This window comes from Lepidochelys kempii, chromosome 18, assembly GCF_965140265.1.
Source record: "Lepidochelys kempii isolate rLepKem1 chromosome 18, rLepKem1.hap2, whole genome shotgun sequence".
NCBI classification, from domain to species: domain Eukaryota; kingdom Metazoa; phylum Chordata; order Testudines; family Cheloniidae; genus Lepidochelys; species Lepidochelys kempii.
In genome coordinates this window covers 13,977,483-13,992,654 of record NC_133273.1, presented here as the reverse complement: position 1 = coordinate 13,992,654, position 15,172 = coordinate 13,977,483, and the positions used below count along the sequence as shown (strand labels likewise).

Sequence of the window (15,172 nt, the reverse complement as noted above, 5' to 3'; positions counted from 1 at the left end):
GTGCATTACAGTGAAGGGTTTCTTTCATTTTTACCAAAGCTCCAAGCCCTCATGGGTGAGTGAGTGGGGGAAGCTGGCTATGTTGAATGTGAGTGCTGCATTCTCATGTCTTTTCCATGAGACACTGCCTGGTGGGAGGGGGTTTGGATGGGCTGGAATACATGCACATCCTCCTTCCAATAGAAACCTGCTGTTGCCATGGAGATAATGGCGCTGTCTCTGCAGTCCCTTGACACCCAGTCACTGAATGACGTCTATACACCAGATTAAAAAAAAACAACACTCATAAGGTGGTTTGAAATCTGAGTGAGGCTGCCAGGGAAAAGTCTTTTTCCTTTCCCATCAATATTCAAGGCAACTTCTCCTTGTAAAACACCAATGGGAAGGGCAACACAATTTGACAACTTAATAACTACAAGTATTGAGGGGTTTTAGAGCCAAAAACAAATGGAAACAGAATTAAACTTGTGGATACCTTTTATTTTTGCTTCCCTGTGGGATTTGGGCAGACTAGCTTTTCTGGAAGAAAGGATAAATGGGGAGGGGGGAGGTGTGCCTGTAAAATGAGTTGGGGATTTTCTTACAGAGATGTGATTTCCCTGTTTGGGTGAGATTTTTGATATCTTCCGCTTTGCTCCATTGTCATACATTATTCTTTAGTCTTAAGCTGCTTCAGAGAGTAGAGAAATAACTGTTTCTCAATTCAAAACATTGGATGGAGTGGAGAGGGGAAGAAACATTCCCCTTTATCTCTGTCTAGAGAAAAGAAATGGTCTCTTGTGCTAAAGCTTTGTAAATGCTGTAGCTATTGAAAAGGCCCCTGTGAAAAGCTTCTTGGGAAAAAATGCTGACAGCTTCAGGTTTGTAAGATGGTGATGAAACCCTCTTACAGTGGTAGTAAATGCCACACTGAATCATACTGATTATTGTGGGGATGGGGAGCTACTAATATCCTGCTCAGTCCTCAGTACCAGAGCGAGAGAGAATTGAGCCCCCATTCAGCTTGATGCTCACAGCCTCATTTACTAAAATTCTTGGAGACTTGACAACCTATTGCCCAGTGCTGCTGGAGCTCTTATCCCAAACTTTCTCTGAGAGCGCTAGCCCATTGATTTTGGTAGAAGGGCTGGACTAAGGACAGCAGGCCCTCAGAATTCCTTGAAATGGATGCCCATTTTGGGGGCGGGGGGTGTCAAAAATGGAATGAAGTCTGGAAGGTGATTTAGGAAGTGATAATTTATGGGGCTGAGGGAATTCAGTTTTAATTGCCATGCCTCCCTCATAGGGAGTGTCTATGGTATGAGGGTTATGTTGCCTGTACTTGGCTTTAATGGTGACAGTAGCCAAGGATCACTTTAATGTTGGCCTGCATATATTATGATAAGCTTTTGATCTGAATATTTGTCCCTGTACAAGGGCTCAGAGTCCTTGAAGATGTTTTATGATTTAAAAGGTGTTCTTTTAATACAACTTTAGGCTGAATTGAGAGAGATTTTTCCCTTCCTCCAGCTTTATTCAGGGGAGAAGAGTCTCTGTATGACTTTTTGCATTCATTCCTGTGTGTCCCTAATGCAGCATTTCAGAGTAACAGCCGTGTTAGTCCGTATTCGCAAAAAGAAAAGGAGGACTTGTGGCACCTTAGAGACTAACCAATTTATTAGAGCATAAGCTTTCGTGAGCTACAGCTCACTTCTTCAGATGCATATCGTGGAAACTGCAGCAGGCTTTATATATACACAGAGAATATGAAACAATACCTATTCCCACCCCACTGTCCTGCTGGTAATAGCTTATCTAAATCTTAAAAATAAGATTATTTTTATTTATTTAAATCTTTTATTTTTTAAATCTTAGATAAGCTATTACCAGCAGGACAGTGGGGTGGGAATAGGTATTGTTTCATATTCTCTGTGTATATATAAAGCCTGCTGCAGTTTCCACGATATGCATCTGAAGAAGTGAGCTGTAGCTCACGAAAGCTTATGCTCTAATAAATTGGTTAGTCTCTAAGGTGCCACAAGTCCTCCTTTTCTTTTTTCCTAATGCAGCAGTGCAGTCCACTGAAGCATAAATGCTTTAACTCTGCTTTTTCTTTTATGAATGGAGAGAATTCCTCTGGGGCAGACCTGTTCATTTTTAATCCTGCTTTTAGATAAATTTTCAGTCTTCTATGCTGTAGCTTTCAGATGTGTTCTCTAATATTTCCATAATGAGTGTGTGCATGCGTGTGTGCACACGCACGCAGGGAGAGAGGGAGCTGCATTCCTGAAGGATTACATTGCTAGAGGAGCATGGAGGGTGATTAAAAAATAGGAAAGGGGAGGCTAATAAGCTTCCTAATTTTCTCATCACCTCCACCACCATCAGTGGTTCAGCCTGTTGCACAGCAATGTGGTTGGTGCAAGCCCACAAAAGGCTACTTTTGGTAAACAGTTGGCCACAGCCTTTTGCAGCCAGCTTTTCACAATACATTTGAAATATGCTCTTTGCTTATTTGCACATTTGTCCTTGAATGTAGCTTTGCTGAGAAAGTGTAGGTTAAGGGCTGAAGTTTATTATGGAATAGCTTGGACTAGTATGTCAATCTGACTGCCTGAGAATGCAGAGCAGATTCCAAGGTGAAACTGGTAAAAATAGCCCCTTCCTAAGTGCAGCAAGTACAAACCACACAGCCTGATATGTATCATATGCTGAAGGCATTTGACTTGTCACCTTGTCCATTATGATGAAGCTGATTTTTGGGTATGTGGCATCCTTAACCACACCCTGTTGTGTATTGTCTTCGGCACTCAAGTTCTATACATATAGCTCTAGGAATATGCAAGAACAAATGACAAATGTTATGACACCCATTTATATAACAATTTTCATCCAGAAGGCTCCAGAATGCATTACAAACTAATTTATAGGACGAGATACTAAAATCCGAGACTTACTAGCTATTATGATATCGAGACTGCTACAGGCAAAAAATTCTCAGCAGACAGGAGCTGTTCTTGCTTTGTCTAGCAAGATTCCTTTCCTGGAGACTTAAACAGCACCCATTATGTCTTGACCATATAATCTTCTGCACGCTTATAGCCCAGTGTCTCAGAATTGGAGCTGTTTGTAGGGTTTTTTGTAGCTAATCACTAGGCTGGTCAGGCCCTGGCCAGTACGAATGTATTGAGCTTTGGGAATAACAATAGACTTCAAATGTAGAGGTTCTTAGTTATTGTAGGTTCTTGCAGAAATGGGTATTGTAGGAGGAGTCTGGGTTGCCCAGAGATACTTCGTTTAATAACTTTGCATTGATAATGAGGCTTAAAATTAGCACTTGAGCATTTGGGTCCTAATAATTCAGATCACATTTAGGTCTGAAATACTTGTTTAGCCCTGGTTTTTTGAGATGTGGTGTTAAATCAGGGGGCTTCATATCATTCCCCTTCAGTCTGTTAATTCTATACTGGGGTTTTACACAGGAATCAGAGAAGATCATTGCAGAGCTGAATGAGACATGGGAGGAGAAGCTGCGGAAGACTGAGGCCATTAGGATGGAGAGGTCAGGAGCAAGAAATGCTGTGGATGTCCTCGGGGGTGAGGGAGGGGAAGGAGGGAAGAAGAAGAGAGTATAGTCAAGCTGAACTTGCCCTAGAAAACCAAAGTATTGAATCAGCTAGCACACTTCTTGGTGGCATGCCATCTGCTCTTTGTATTCCACTATGGCAGGTGAGTGGGTAATATGGACAGAAGCAGTATTTCAATACCATACCTCAAGGACACTGCTTAGAATTGTCATGGAAGATACTCCTGTTGGGTAAGGGTGGGACTGAAGCAGCAGCTAGAGTTGCTGCATCAGCCTTCTGGGGTTTCAATCCAGGACGGCACAGAAAAGAGGATTGGTCATTAGCATCTTAACTGTCTTTGAATTTTTAGGGTGATTTAATCTAGTGGAGGGAGTAGACTAGTTATAGAATGAACCAGAAAAATAAACTCAAGCTTTTGTAACTTGTCTAGCTTACATACTTGTTTACCATGAATAAATGTTGCCATTTAGAACAGATCTTAGCTTTTTCCGGAGGGATAGGCAGATTTGTGGAATAAATATTGTAAAAGCTGCTCACTCTTGTGATGTATCTTTGCCTGCCCTAAACTGAAGTGTCAGACCTACATAAGTTCTGCTTCTTCAGTTCTGCAGCTCTCTGTGTTATGGAGCTAAAAGATAGGAGTTAATCCTGTTGCATATGTAAGATACCACCCTTGGCTGGTGGCCAGTCAGGATGCGGACTTGTTGGTAGCACAGTACATTATACAATGACTAGAGCCCTACCAAATTCACAGTCCATTTTGATCAATTTAACAGTCGTAGGATTTAAAAAATAATAAATTTCATGATTTCAGATATTTAGGTCTGAAATTTCATGGTTGTAACTGTAGAGGTCCTGACCCAAAAGGGTGGTGGTGGTGGGTTACAAGGTTATTGTAGGGGTGCTGTGGTATTGCCATCCTTACTTCTGCGCTGCTGCTGGTGGGAGTGCTGCCTTCAAAGCTGGGCAGCTGGAGAGCAGCAGCTGCTGGCTGGGAGCCCAACTCTGAAGGCAGAGCTGCTACCAGCAGCAGTGCAGAAGTAAAGATGGCAGGGTATGATATTGCCACCCTTACTTCTGTGCTGTTGCTTGCAGCTGCTGCTGCTGTCCAGCCGCGCTGCCTTCAGAGCTGGGCGCCTGGCCCAGATATATAGAGATATATCTCTCTCTCCCTATCTCTCTCCTCCACCCCCTGTCCAACTCACCTGCGACCCCCTTGTAGGTCAGGACCCCCAGTTGGAGAAACACTGATCTCCCCCGTGAAATCTGTATACTATAGGGTAAAAGTACACAAAAGACCAGATTTCATGGGGGAGACCAGATTTCACAGTCCATGACTCGTGAATTTGGAAGGGCCCTAACAATGACTGGTAAGTTGAAACTTTCATTTGGATCAGATTTGCACCAGTTGGGCTACAAAGCACCTCCATCACTTCTTGCTTTCCTCTCTTTGTAGGGAAGCCTTGCTGGCCGAGATGGGAGTTGCCATTCGGGAAGATGGAGGAACACTGGGAGTCTTCTCCCCTAAAAAGGTACAGAATATTGATGATAAATGTTGAGTCAATTCTGGAAGAGGCTGGTCAGCCAGGTGGGACCACCATTCACATAGAGCAGGAGTGGGCCAACTTTTTGGCCTGAGGGCCATGTTGGGTTATGGAAACTGTATGGCAGGCCATGAGTGCCCACGAAATTGGGAGGGATGCGGGAGGGGGTGAGGGCTCTGGCTGAGGGTGCAGGCTCTGGGATGGGGCCAGAAATGAGGAGTTCAGGGTGTGGGAAGGGGCTCCAGGTTGGGTTGGGGTGGGGGTGAGAGGTTTGGGGTGTAGGAGGGAGCTCCACACTGGGACCGAGAGGTTCAGGGGGATCGGGGCTGGGGCAGAGGGTTGGGGTACAGGGGAGGGATGTGAGGGCTCCAGCTGGAGGGCGTGGGCTCTGGGGTGGGGCTGGGGATGAGGGGTTTGGAGTGCAGGAGGATGCTCTGGGCTGGGACCAATGGGTTCAGAGGGCGGGGTGTGTGTGTGTGTGTGTGTGTGTGTGTGAGAGAGAGAGTGTTCTGGCTGGGGGTGCAGGCAGGGGCAGTGCGCAGAGCCACCTGGCCATACCTCTGTGTACTATATAGCAGCTGGAGGGGGGTCATGCCGGCTCCTTCCTGGGAGCCGCGCAGAGCGGGGCAAGCCCCAAGTCACATAGAGCAGGAGCTGAGGGCCAGATTAAATGGCTTGATGGGCCAGATGTGGCCCACGGTCCGTAGTTTGCCCACCCCTGATGTGGAGGCTGGTTTCTTTGTAAGCTACAGAGACACTCTAGTGGTCTTTGGCCCCCAAGTCATGGATACCTTTCACAGAGAGTTTTTGGATAACCATCAGTTGTTGGTAAAAGCTACCTTTCATGATTTATACTACTTTAAATTTCTGCAACTCTTCAGTCTTGAAGGACCTCAGTACTCTGTATGCAGGGATTTCCTCCCGCACTGCTGAAATACACTCACCTAAGAAGTGAAAACTATCACTTGACACCAGCAACACTACACAGGAGTTAGTGCTCTTAGGAGGCAAAGTAAAGAATTATGTCCACAGTGCCTTCTGCTGATTATTAGGGTAGGCAGAATGTATTATACATGCTAGCCTCAATTTAGAAAAGAAACTGGAGCAGTATGAGAAGTACTGTAAGACTATAATGTCCAAGAGCGGCTGAGAGATCTAATGTTCCTTTAGAAAGAGAACACTTCTGAGAGCAGTATCTCTTGCTCTGTGCTAGGCCACTGATTCAGTATTGACTCAGATGTGCTACTAACTAGCTTGCCAATACCCCTTCCTGCAACAACTGTTGCTTAGTAATGCTGCCATTAAATCACATCCCAAGATGTTCTGGTTCCATTTTCTTTATAAAACTTCCATTAATTTGTCACTGAGCATTTATAGGCATGGGGGTGGGTGGGAGGGTGCAGTGTTCCTTTAGTCCATATCAGTCACCTTTCACTAACATTTAAGTGGAACTAAAGAGGCACAACTATGGAAGTGTGATAAATCTAATGCCACCTGAACTTCTGCATGGGAAGAGGGAGCTGTGGGAGGAGTTATCCATGCAGTGTAAACAGTAATTATTAGTTACAAGATCTGAAACAAGACCTTTCTACCCCCTCAAAACAAACCTTAGCCTCACTTTTAGATTGAGACCTGGGCATCATTACCTAAGTGCATAATAAAATAATAAATTTGAGAACCCCCAGTGTTGCTGTGTTAACTAGGACCCTTCTGAAGACTTTGCACAGAAGCCCAGGAGGGAGATTTATTGATTTGCCTTTAGCTGAAAGGATAGCTGTTGTTTTTCCTGATGTGTTTAAATGAACATATTTCACTTACAAATGGTTTTTGGTTTGTCTTTTGTAACTTACTACCAAAGCATCTAAGGTTCATAATGTTTCTTGATTCTCATGACACATTTCCTTGAGTTTTTTCTCTTCTCTCACGTTGTGGATTGTATCACCATGTAGATTTTCCCTGAGAGGCCATCAGCTCTGTTTAATGACTCTTTTGATGCATTTTCAGCTGACCAGGTTTGTTTATGAAAGCTATTAGGGATGTGTAGTTGCTTCAATAGAAGTTAGCAAGTTCTACCTGTGGAAACATGTACTAGAGAAAATAAGCCCATTAAACCACTGATCTGTTACTAGTTCCCTCTGCTCCTGTTCCTTACTACCCACTTAGATTAGTTTTTATAGTTCTTCCTGTGGTAATTGGTAGCTGTAGCTGCGGAAGTATTAGCGCTCTAGATAGAAAACTAGAATGTTTTATAAAGCTTTTTATTTCTGAGTCACTAGTATGAATCTATGATCGTTCGTATTGGTGCCATCTCTGTAGTATGGAGTACTTCCATAGTATCTGTATCAGCTTTTACAAATCAAACGACATAAAATGAATTGTCTGTCTAGTTCCTGAATGGAAAGGTATCCACATCACAAACATAACCATCTCCACAATTTGTTCTCTTGGTGGCAGGGTACTGTTTGAAATGAGCTGTGGAAACTGAACTATACTATCAACCCAGGAGGGGTGGGAGCAGGGGAGATCCTTCTAGATCAATGAGGAACACTGGGCGTGGAATGCTTGCACGGATGTTGATGGGCATATCTATTGTGCAGAAAAACAGTGGACTTCAAGATGGTCGAATTGCCCATTTTACCAGTACCAAACATCTTTCAAATTGCCAAATTTTCTGGATTACAAAGTGCCCTGATTTAGGGTTACCCAGTGACAGGGCAGTTTGACTTTCATTAAAAACTAGTACAGGCAGTCCTCGACTTTACCATGTTTGACTTACGACAAATGGCACTTTTGATGTTTCTGAATTGACACCCTGATTCAACTTCTGACAATCGGTTTTGACTTTCCAACGCTTGGTCCCGCAATGGAGTGGATTGTGGTTCCGAGTTATGACGCTTCGACTCACGACACAATTTTCAGGAACAAATTGTGTCATAAGTCCGAGGACTGCCTGTTTGAAGCAGTGCACCAAAATACACACGTCTAAACCACGGGGCACTTTTTTCTAAATGTCCATACGGTGTTAATCCCTTAATGCTATTTGTAGTAGCTGAGCCTTCATGTAGGATTTGGCTTCTTTCAGTAGATTACAGAAGCAGTTTCTAACTCTTCTACAACTCTAAATGCCTTCCTTTTGCTCACTGAGCAGCGGTAATGCAGTGTGTGGCATATCTTCTCTTGTTGTCTTTGGTTATCTTTATCTTTTTTGGGATGAGGAAGAGTTCTGTTTTATTTATCTGTGCCCCCTCTAACTCTGTCATTGGGCCACAGAGGCTCCCTTCTGAGCTAGACTATTCCATTATGGGTTTCTGGTGAGAGGAGTCACTTCAGTCTGAACACCCACTAGGACTGCTGGGAGGGGAATCCAAAGCATAGAGGACCGGAGGCTGAACCGAGTCCAGCTACTGCCCCAATTTTGGGGTCTCTAGCCACAATCTCAGGGCTCAGACTTTCTATCTGGCACCTCCGCCACCTGTTGGAACCCAGTGTCCAGCCACCTAACCCCCAGTGCTGACTCTTTAGATTCTGTGGTGTTTAAACTCCCCTCTCCCCCAGAACTCCACCATAAAGGTATGACACTTCTGGTTACATTTAAATTCTCTGTGGCATGCAGTAGTTGTGAAGCAGTCAATACCCATGTAGGCTTTTTGCTCAGTCTAACGCTTTTGTGCTCTTATCCTTAGTCATGTAAAGCACAGGAGATACAGATCATACAAAACAAAAAACATTTGAAGCCATGATATCCCTCACTTTCTATCTCTCCCTTCCTATCTCTCCCTTCCTTAAAGCGCCCTTGGAGAACGATCTGGGTCCAGGAAGGCAGGCAGGCAGGGTGGCACTCATTCAAATTGAGTCCCGCAGCTGCCCCTTTAGGCCGGCTGGGCCAACCCAGAGCAGTGTTATGTACCAGAGGCAAGATTGCAACACTTAGAGCAGGGAGCTGAGTCCTGCCAGCATTGTGGGACTAGAGCTACTTCAAGTTGGACAAAGGGATTTGTAGGTCAAAGTGGGGAAAGTCCCACAAACCCGAGAACTATTTAGAACAGTGGTTCTCAAACGGTTGCATTGGTGACCCCTTTCACACAGCAAACCTCTGAGTGCGACCCCCCCCCCCATAAATTAAAAACACTTTTTTTTATATTTAACACTATTATAAATACTGGAGGCGAAGCATGGTTTGGGGCTGATGGCTTGTGACCTCCCCCCATAATTGAGAACCCCGATTTAGAAGATTTGCCACATGAAGGCAAACAAGCCATAGAGAGGGCAAAAGACTGCACATTCAAAATGGAGTTTGCAGCTTGCCCCCCACACACACACTCTCTCTCGGTCTCTCTCTTCATAATCTCACGTACAATTCATAAATTGTACAGACCTATTCCCGAATTATCTCACTTGCTCCTCTCTGATCTGTTGCTGGTTGGTATGTGTTTTTTTTTTGTGTGTTGATGCTCAGCCTCTCTGCTCTCCTATTGACTTTCCTTAACTTTATTCTCTAACCCGCATGGTGCCTTGCCTTGGCTAGATTTTCACACCAAGGCCACAGGACTTGTTTGATTCCAATGGGACATTTTTGCCAAAGAAGGTTTGTTTTAATCAGTTTAGATTTTTGTGAAGTTCTAAACTGAGCTCTCTAGCTGCCTGTAGCAGGAAGTGTCAATAGGTTAGAATTGTTTAGATCTAAAATCTAGAAAACAGAAGCAAAAAGAGTATCTCCTTTATGAAAAATTTATACAAATAATTCTAACATGTAAGGTACTATAAAACAAAAATAATACATCCTGCCAACTTTGTATTTCTTTCTTTGCATGACTATGCAGATTTCACCCTAATGTGTACTCCGATCATTTATTCTGTCATAAAGAAATCCTGGATTTCTGAGTGCAGTAAAACTTTTTCAGTGTATGAATATTTATTTAATAGGAAGTGCTGTCATTACACTTCACCTTTATTTCCATTTATCATTTCATAAATAACCCCCATTCAAAGTGAATTAGTAAATTGGTACGTGGGTATTTACATGTCTTCAAGAAGGTCACTGTCTGCACTGAACTGACCTCCCATATTTGTTCAGCTAACTCCCCCAAAATTTTGAAGCCCAGGGACCGTTTATGGTTGGATGATATAGCTGCCTGAGCATTTTTTAACTTTCTTAGACATCAAAGGATTTTTTTCTCTAAAATGGTTTGACTGAATCTGTAGTCTGTAATCCCATTTGGTGCAAAGAGTGAGCCAAACATGATTAGTTTCAGACACGGTGCTCAGTCCACACTTCACCACGGACAATATGAAGGCCTTGTTTGTGCTGCAGAATACTTTTCTCAATGGTGGCGAATGGGAGCAGTTTTAATTTGACAAGGCCTGTCCCGTGGGCTGACATGTGGGAGCAAACATTGGAGGGGCTTTAGTTCCCATTGCTAGTGCACGGGTGCTATGTAAATAGTATACTTTAATTTCTAGGTGAAAGTTATTGCTTTGTCTCTCAGACAGCATGCACCAGCTCAGCTGTCTTGTCTCATATGTAAATATCCTTTGAGCTTCCATGAATTGAATGCTACTACACATCTAACAAGTAAACTCCTTTTAGAGTTACTACAAGCTGATGGAGCTAGACATTCTTAAGGGAATGATCCAAACAGATCTGCTTATTGATAGTTGTAGGTTAAAAGAAACTGGCTTGTTAATATTTTCATTGTCCTTTGATCTGATTCTTTGCTGTGTGGTTGACTCTTGTTTCTTACCCTTCTTTTGTGTTCTTTAAACTGTCATTTGCTGCTATCTCATTGGCCAGATTTTCACACCAAGGCCATGTGACTTGTTTGCTGATTCCAGTGGGGTGTTTTCACCAAAGAAGGTTGGTTTAATAATTGTAGAGACTAAGTTGAGTAGCACTGTAGGTGAAGAGATTCTTAGCTGCTTGTATGAGGAAGTGTCAGTAGTTTAGATATCCTTTCCAGGTTTACAAGCTCTGGAGATGGAGTATAAGGAGGGTCTGTTCTTTATATTAAAACAAAAACAAAACAAAAAAAAAACCTCCAAGTTCCACAACAGTCTAGATTTTCACACCAAAGCATATGGAAGAATGCTGCTGTTGAACTTTCCCTTCCTCTCACCTTTATCAAAACTTACTGAGACAGGGAATCCATAATTCTTCAGTATAAAATATTTTCTTCCCTGCATTCTTTACCTAGAACATCAGCCAACTGGAGCTGTGATTCTACTGGCTGATACTTGTCCCCTGTCCTGAGATGGGTCTCTGCCTGTGTGAAAAAGTTTGCATTTCATTTACAAATGCAGGGTTTTTTGGATAAATCTGGAGTTTCACTGATGTATGTGATGAAGCGGTTGGGTTCCTTTACAGTCTCCACAGCAGGCAGAGCCGTTGAAGGTACTCCACTCTCAATTAACATGTTCTGTATTTTGTTTCAGACACCTCATCTTGTGAACCTCAATGAAGATCCACTCATGTCAGAATGTCTGCTTTACTATATCAAAGATGGCATCACTAGGTGAGATTTGGCTCTACTACACTTAAGAGACTTCTTGTTAAAGGCACATCAGTTTAAATTACTCTTCTCTGTTGAACTGGTTTACCTGCTGTTGCAAATAACACCTAAGATTACCATCAATTACAGAGTAGAGAAATATGTTTTGTTTAGTTTATACTTTAATAGTACAGTGTATTGTCACTCAGCTTCCCTAGATGTTTTCCACTGGGTCTTTCACAGAGCAACAAGAAAGAGAAACTGCTTTGAAAATATAGGACAGTGTAATTTATAGTAAAACTGCATAAAATGGCTGGGGGACTTGGGTAAGTGGAGTACTCAAAACTGCTCAGCTCTGTAAAGCTGGTTAGATTTCTAGTGTCACTTTAAGTTAAACTGAAAATAGTTCTCCATTCTTGTTTTTCCCACTTTCCCCCTTTGTAAGCACATCACCCAAACCCAGGTATGTTATTTTCTTGAATAGCAGTGTAGACACACACTTAACATCAGTCCTTGTTCATGTGTGCAGGGTTAAATTTAGTTGCTGGATTTGGAGTCCAGAAGGCATTTTTTTCCATAGTGTATTGGCAGGAGAGCTGGGGGAAGAGGAGAAGGAGGGGTTGATCTTTCTCTAGAACACAGAGCAGTGTTCAGCTGCTAGGTGGGCACAGTCGTCCTGCAACAGATGCAGAGTAATACAGAACTAAAGTATGCCATTATATAGATCCTCTTCCCTGCACAGTGCCCCTCCACACCTTGCCTCCCCACCCCCAAAAAAGTGTGCATCATCTGGTGAACCATTCAAAAGCCAATGTTAAGCATAATATCCTGCTGGCACAGGGATGCATTTTCTCAGCCCTTAAAAGGTAAGGGATAATAGTCTGTAGTATTTTATTCCCACAATAGCCAGAGAAATGTATCTGCTGTATGGGCTATAAAGTAGACAATGTTTGAGTTGTGACTGAAATGCTTTCTATTGGGTGCAGGGTTGGACAGGCAGATGCCGAGCGGCGACAAGACATTGTGCTGAGTGGGGCTCACATTAAAGAGGAACACTGTCTCTTCCGAAGTGAAAGGAACCACAATGGTGATGGTGAGATGGCACTTATAATTCCTACATATGGAGTAAGCGCTATTTTCTCCATGAAAGTGGTCTTCAGCATTGGATAGTTTTTGGGTCTTTCAAAAAACTGATCTGTGTACTAGCAGCTGTGGTCCGAAATGTGTGTTCGAAGTGTGGAGGGGAGAAGAGCTGAGAGGCTAGATGGGATCTGAATAGCCCTTGTGCATCAGATAAGTGAAGTTATTTTTTTTGTGGGTTTGATGAGACTTAGTTATTGGAGATAAAGCTATAACTATAATAATGCAGTACTAAGATTTTACATTTTTGTACTGCATCCTTTGGCTCAGATGCTGGCCCAAAGCAGGAGTGCTACCATTTATATCCAGTCTTGATCCTTTGTGCTCTGACCAGGTGGAGTCAGTAGTACAGTTTAGACAATTCTTCTTTGGATGAAGCTATAAATGGTGTTTCCTTTTGTTCTGCTCTGGGTGTCCGGGTTGCCTCTTGAAAAGTGGAACTGAATCCATGATTGGGGTAGTCAGAGGATAACAGTGGGAGTTCAGGAATACCCGAGTTTTTTAATCCTGGCTTTAACTGAATCCCTCAGTGGCCTGAGACAAATCACTTACCCCTCAGCTTTAGTTTTCTCACCTATAATACAGGGATAATACTTGCTTATCTTGGATATTGAGGATTTAGTGTTTATAAGGGGTTATTTAGTTATTGCTATAGAAGTATTTAATTTTTACTTGCTACAACTCTGGAGTCTTAGCCAATGTTCCCTCTAGCTGCCTGTGGTGTTACTGAGGCAGATATAATCTAATAATGAGATGCTGAGCCCCTGTGACTCCCAGTTATTTCAGTAGGAACAGTGTGTGCTTAGTACGTCTCAGGATCAGGCCCATAATGCCTGTCACATCTGCCTACAATAATTACAGTGCTGAAATCCATTACAAAGAAATCAAAGGGCTGATGTGTGAAATGTACTAAGTTCATTATTTAAACCTTATAACAAGGCGTCTGTGTGACTGACCAAGGTTTAGGCAGTGCAAATATCCAGTATGACAGCACAGTTATTACACCATGAAAAAATGAGGAGAAAAAACAAAACAACCCTAGCAAATGAGTTAGATGGATACCTGTACTACCTGGGTGGTCAGAAATACTGGCTGAATCACCACTTTGTCATGTGCTGCTATCCATTCCTAACCAGGATGTAATATCAAAGAATAACCTCTCCCACTGTAGGGAGCAGTGCATTGTCTGCTTATATGCAATGTGCTGGTAGGCAGGGGATGGGAAGATCTCTGGGCTTTCTGCATTTTCTCACTATGGAACACCCACTAAATAAACTGAGTTCTGTGGCATTAATACTGTTGTTTCTTCTAGTTATTGTTACTCTGGAGCCTTGTGAACGGTCGGAAACCTATGTCAATGGCAAGAGGGTTGTGCAGCCTGTGCAATTGCGCTCAGGTAAGAGACTTCAGAAGTTTGATTTTTTTTGACAGATTGTTCCTCAGGAATTGTCCATAGAGGATATTTCCTGTGGGACTAGTGAGGAAAATTGGATGCTGTTAAAGATAAGGGATGTGTTCTTTTTTGTAGTGGAGGTACCATATTGGAGTTAATCTCATTTATATCTCCATTAGTGACTGTTCCTGCCTTTCTTATTTTCTCAGGCCCTTCACATTGTAGCAGCTGAAAGCTGGATTTAAATATTCGCTGCAACACAGGGCACTCTCTGCTTGTGTCTCTCTCCCTACTTACTCTGATATTCATTCAGTATGTACTTAGCCAAGACTACTGCCTTTGGCAGTTGCGATGTGAGAGAGCAGACTGCCAGCTGCTGATGGAAAATCCCTAGCTTCTCTGGCACAGCTAAGATGTGACCCCATGCAGGAGCACAACAGCGTGTCCTTCTTTTTTTTAACTCTGTGTACTCAGTAACCTGGTTAGATCTCCACATGTCCCTCATGTCTCAGGGGCCAAGGAAAATGGCTTTCATAAATTGTAAGCTTGAGACCACCAGAGTTCAGTTTCTTTTAAATCATGAGCATATGTTCTTCTTGTCCTGAAATGCAATCTAGTGCAATGGATTCTGGACTGTAAGTGGGTGCTTGCAAGGAATTAAGTGCATCAACTTCAGCAAAATGCTGGATGTGGGGAAGGAAGTTGGTTTCCAGTCTCTCTCTCTCCCAATCATCCCACTCTTTTAAAAAAATATTGGTGCAAGCTGGGCATGTTCTGCAGAAGGGGAACTGCTACTCATGTTCTCTTGCAAGCTAACTTAAAAAATAGCTTTCTATACATCTCTTCAGTGCTTATTTCTTGACAATTACATCACTAAAACTATTGATTAAAAATCATTAACCTCGTTAGAAGGCAGTTGTGTTACTAGTAGGTTCACAGTGACGGTCTTGATTGCTCTGGAGGTTCATTTATGTTGCATGCAGAGAGCAGAAGTATTTTATCAATTATATTAGGCACTTGTTTTAAGTTTCCTGTACATCTGAT

The 15,172-nt window shown here is 42.8% G+C and overlaps 1 protein-coding gene across 11 annotated transcripts in view; it reads left to right on the top strand.

The window, feature by feature from the left end:
- Nucleotides 1-15,172, top strand: part of KIF1B (kinesin family member 1B) — a 150,054-nt gene that overhangs the window by 64,370 nt on the left and 70,512 nt on the right. For all 11 annotated transcript variants that reach the window (XM_073316479.1, XM_073316474.1, XM_073316470.1 and 8 more), the window contains 5 exons: nt 3,462-3,541; nt 5,023-5,098; nt 11,540-11,619; nt 12,582-12,688; nt 14,048-14,131. In XM_073316479.1, coding sequence (XP_073172580.1) covers nt 3,462-3,541; nt 5,023-5,098; nt 11,540-11,619; nt 12,582-12,688; nt 14,048-14,131 — 427 coding nt within the window. The remainder of the gene's footprint in view (nt 1-3,461; nt 3,542-5,022; nt 5,099-11,539; nt 11,620-12,581; nt 12,689-14,047; nt 14,132-15,172) is intronic.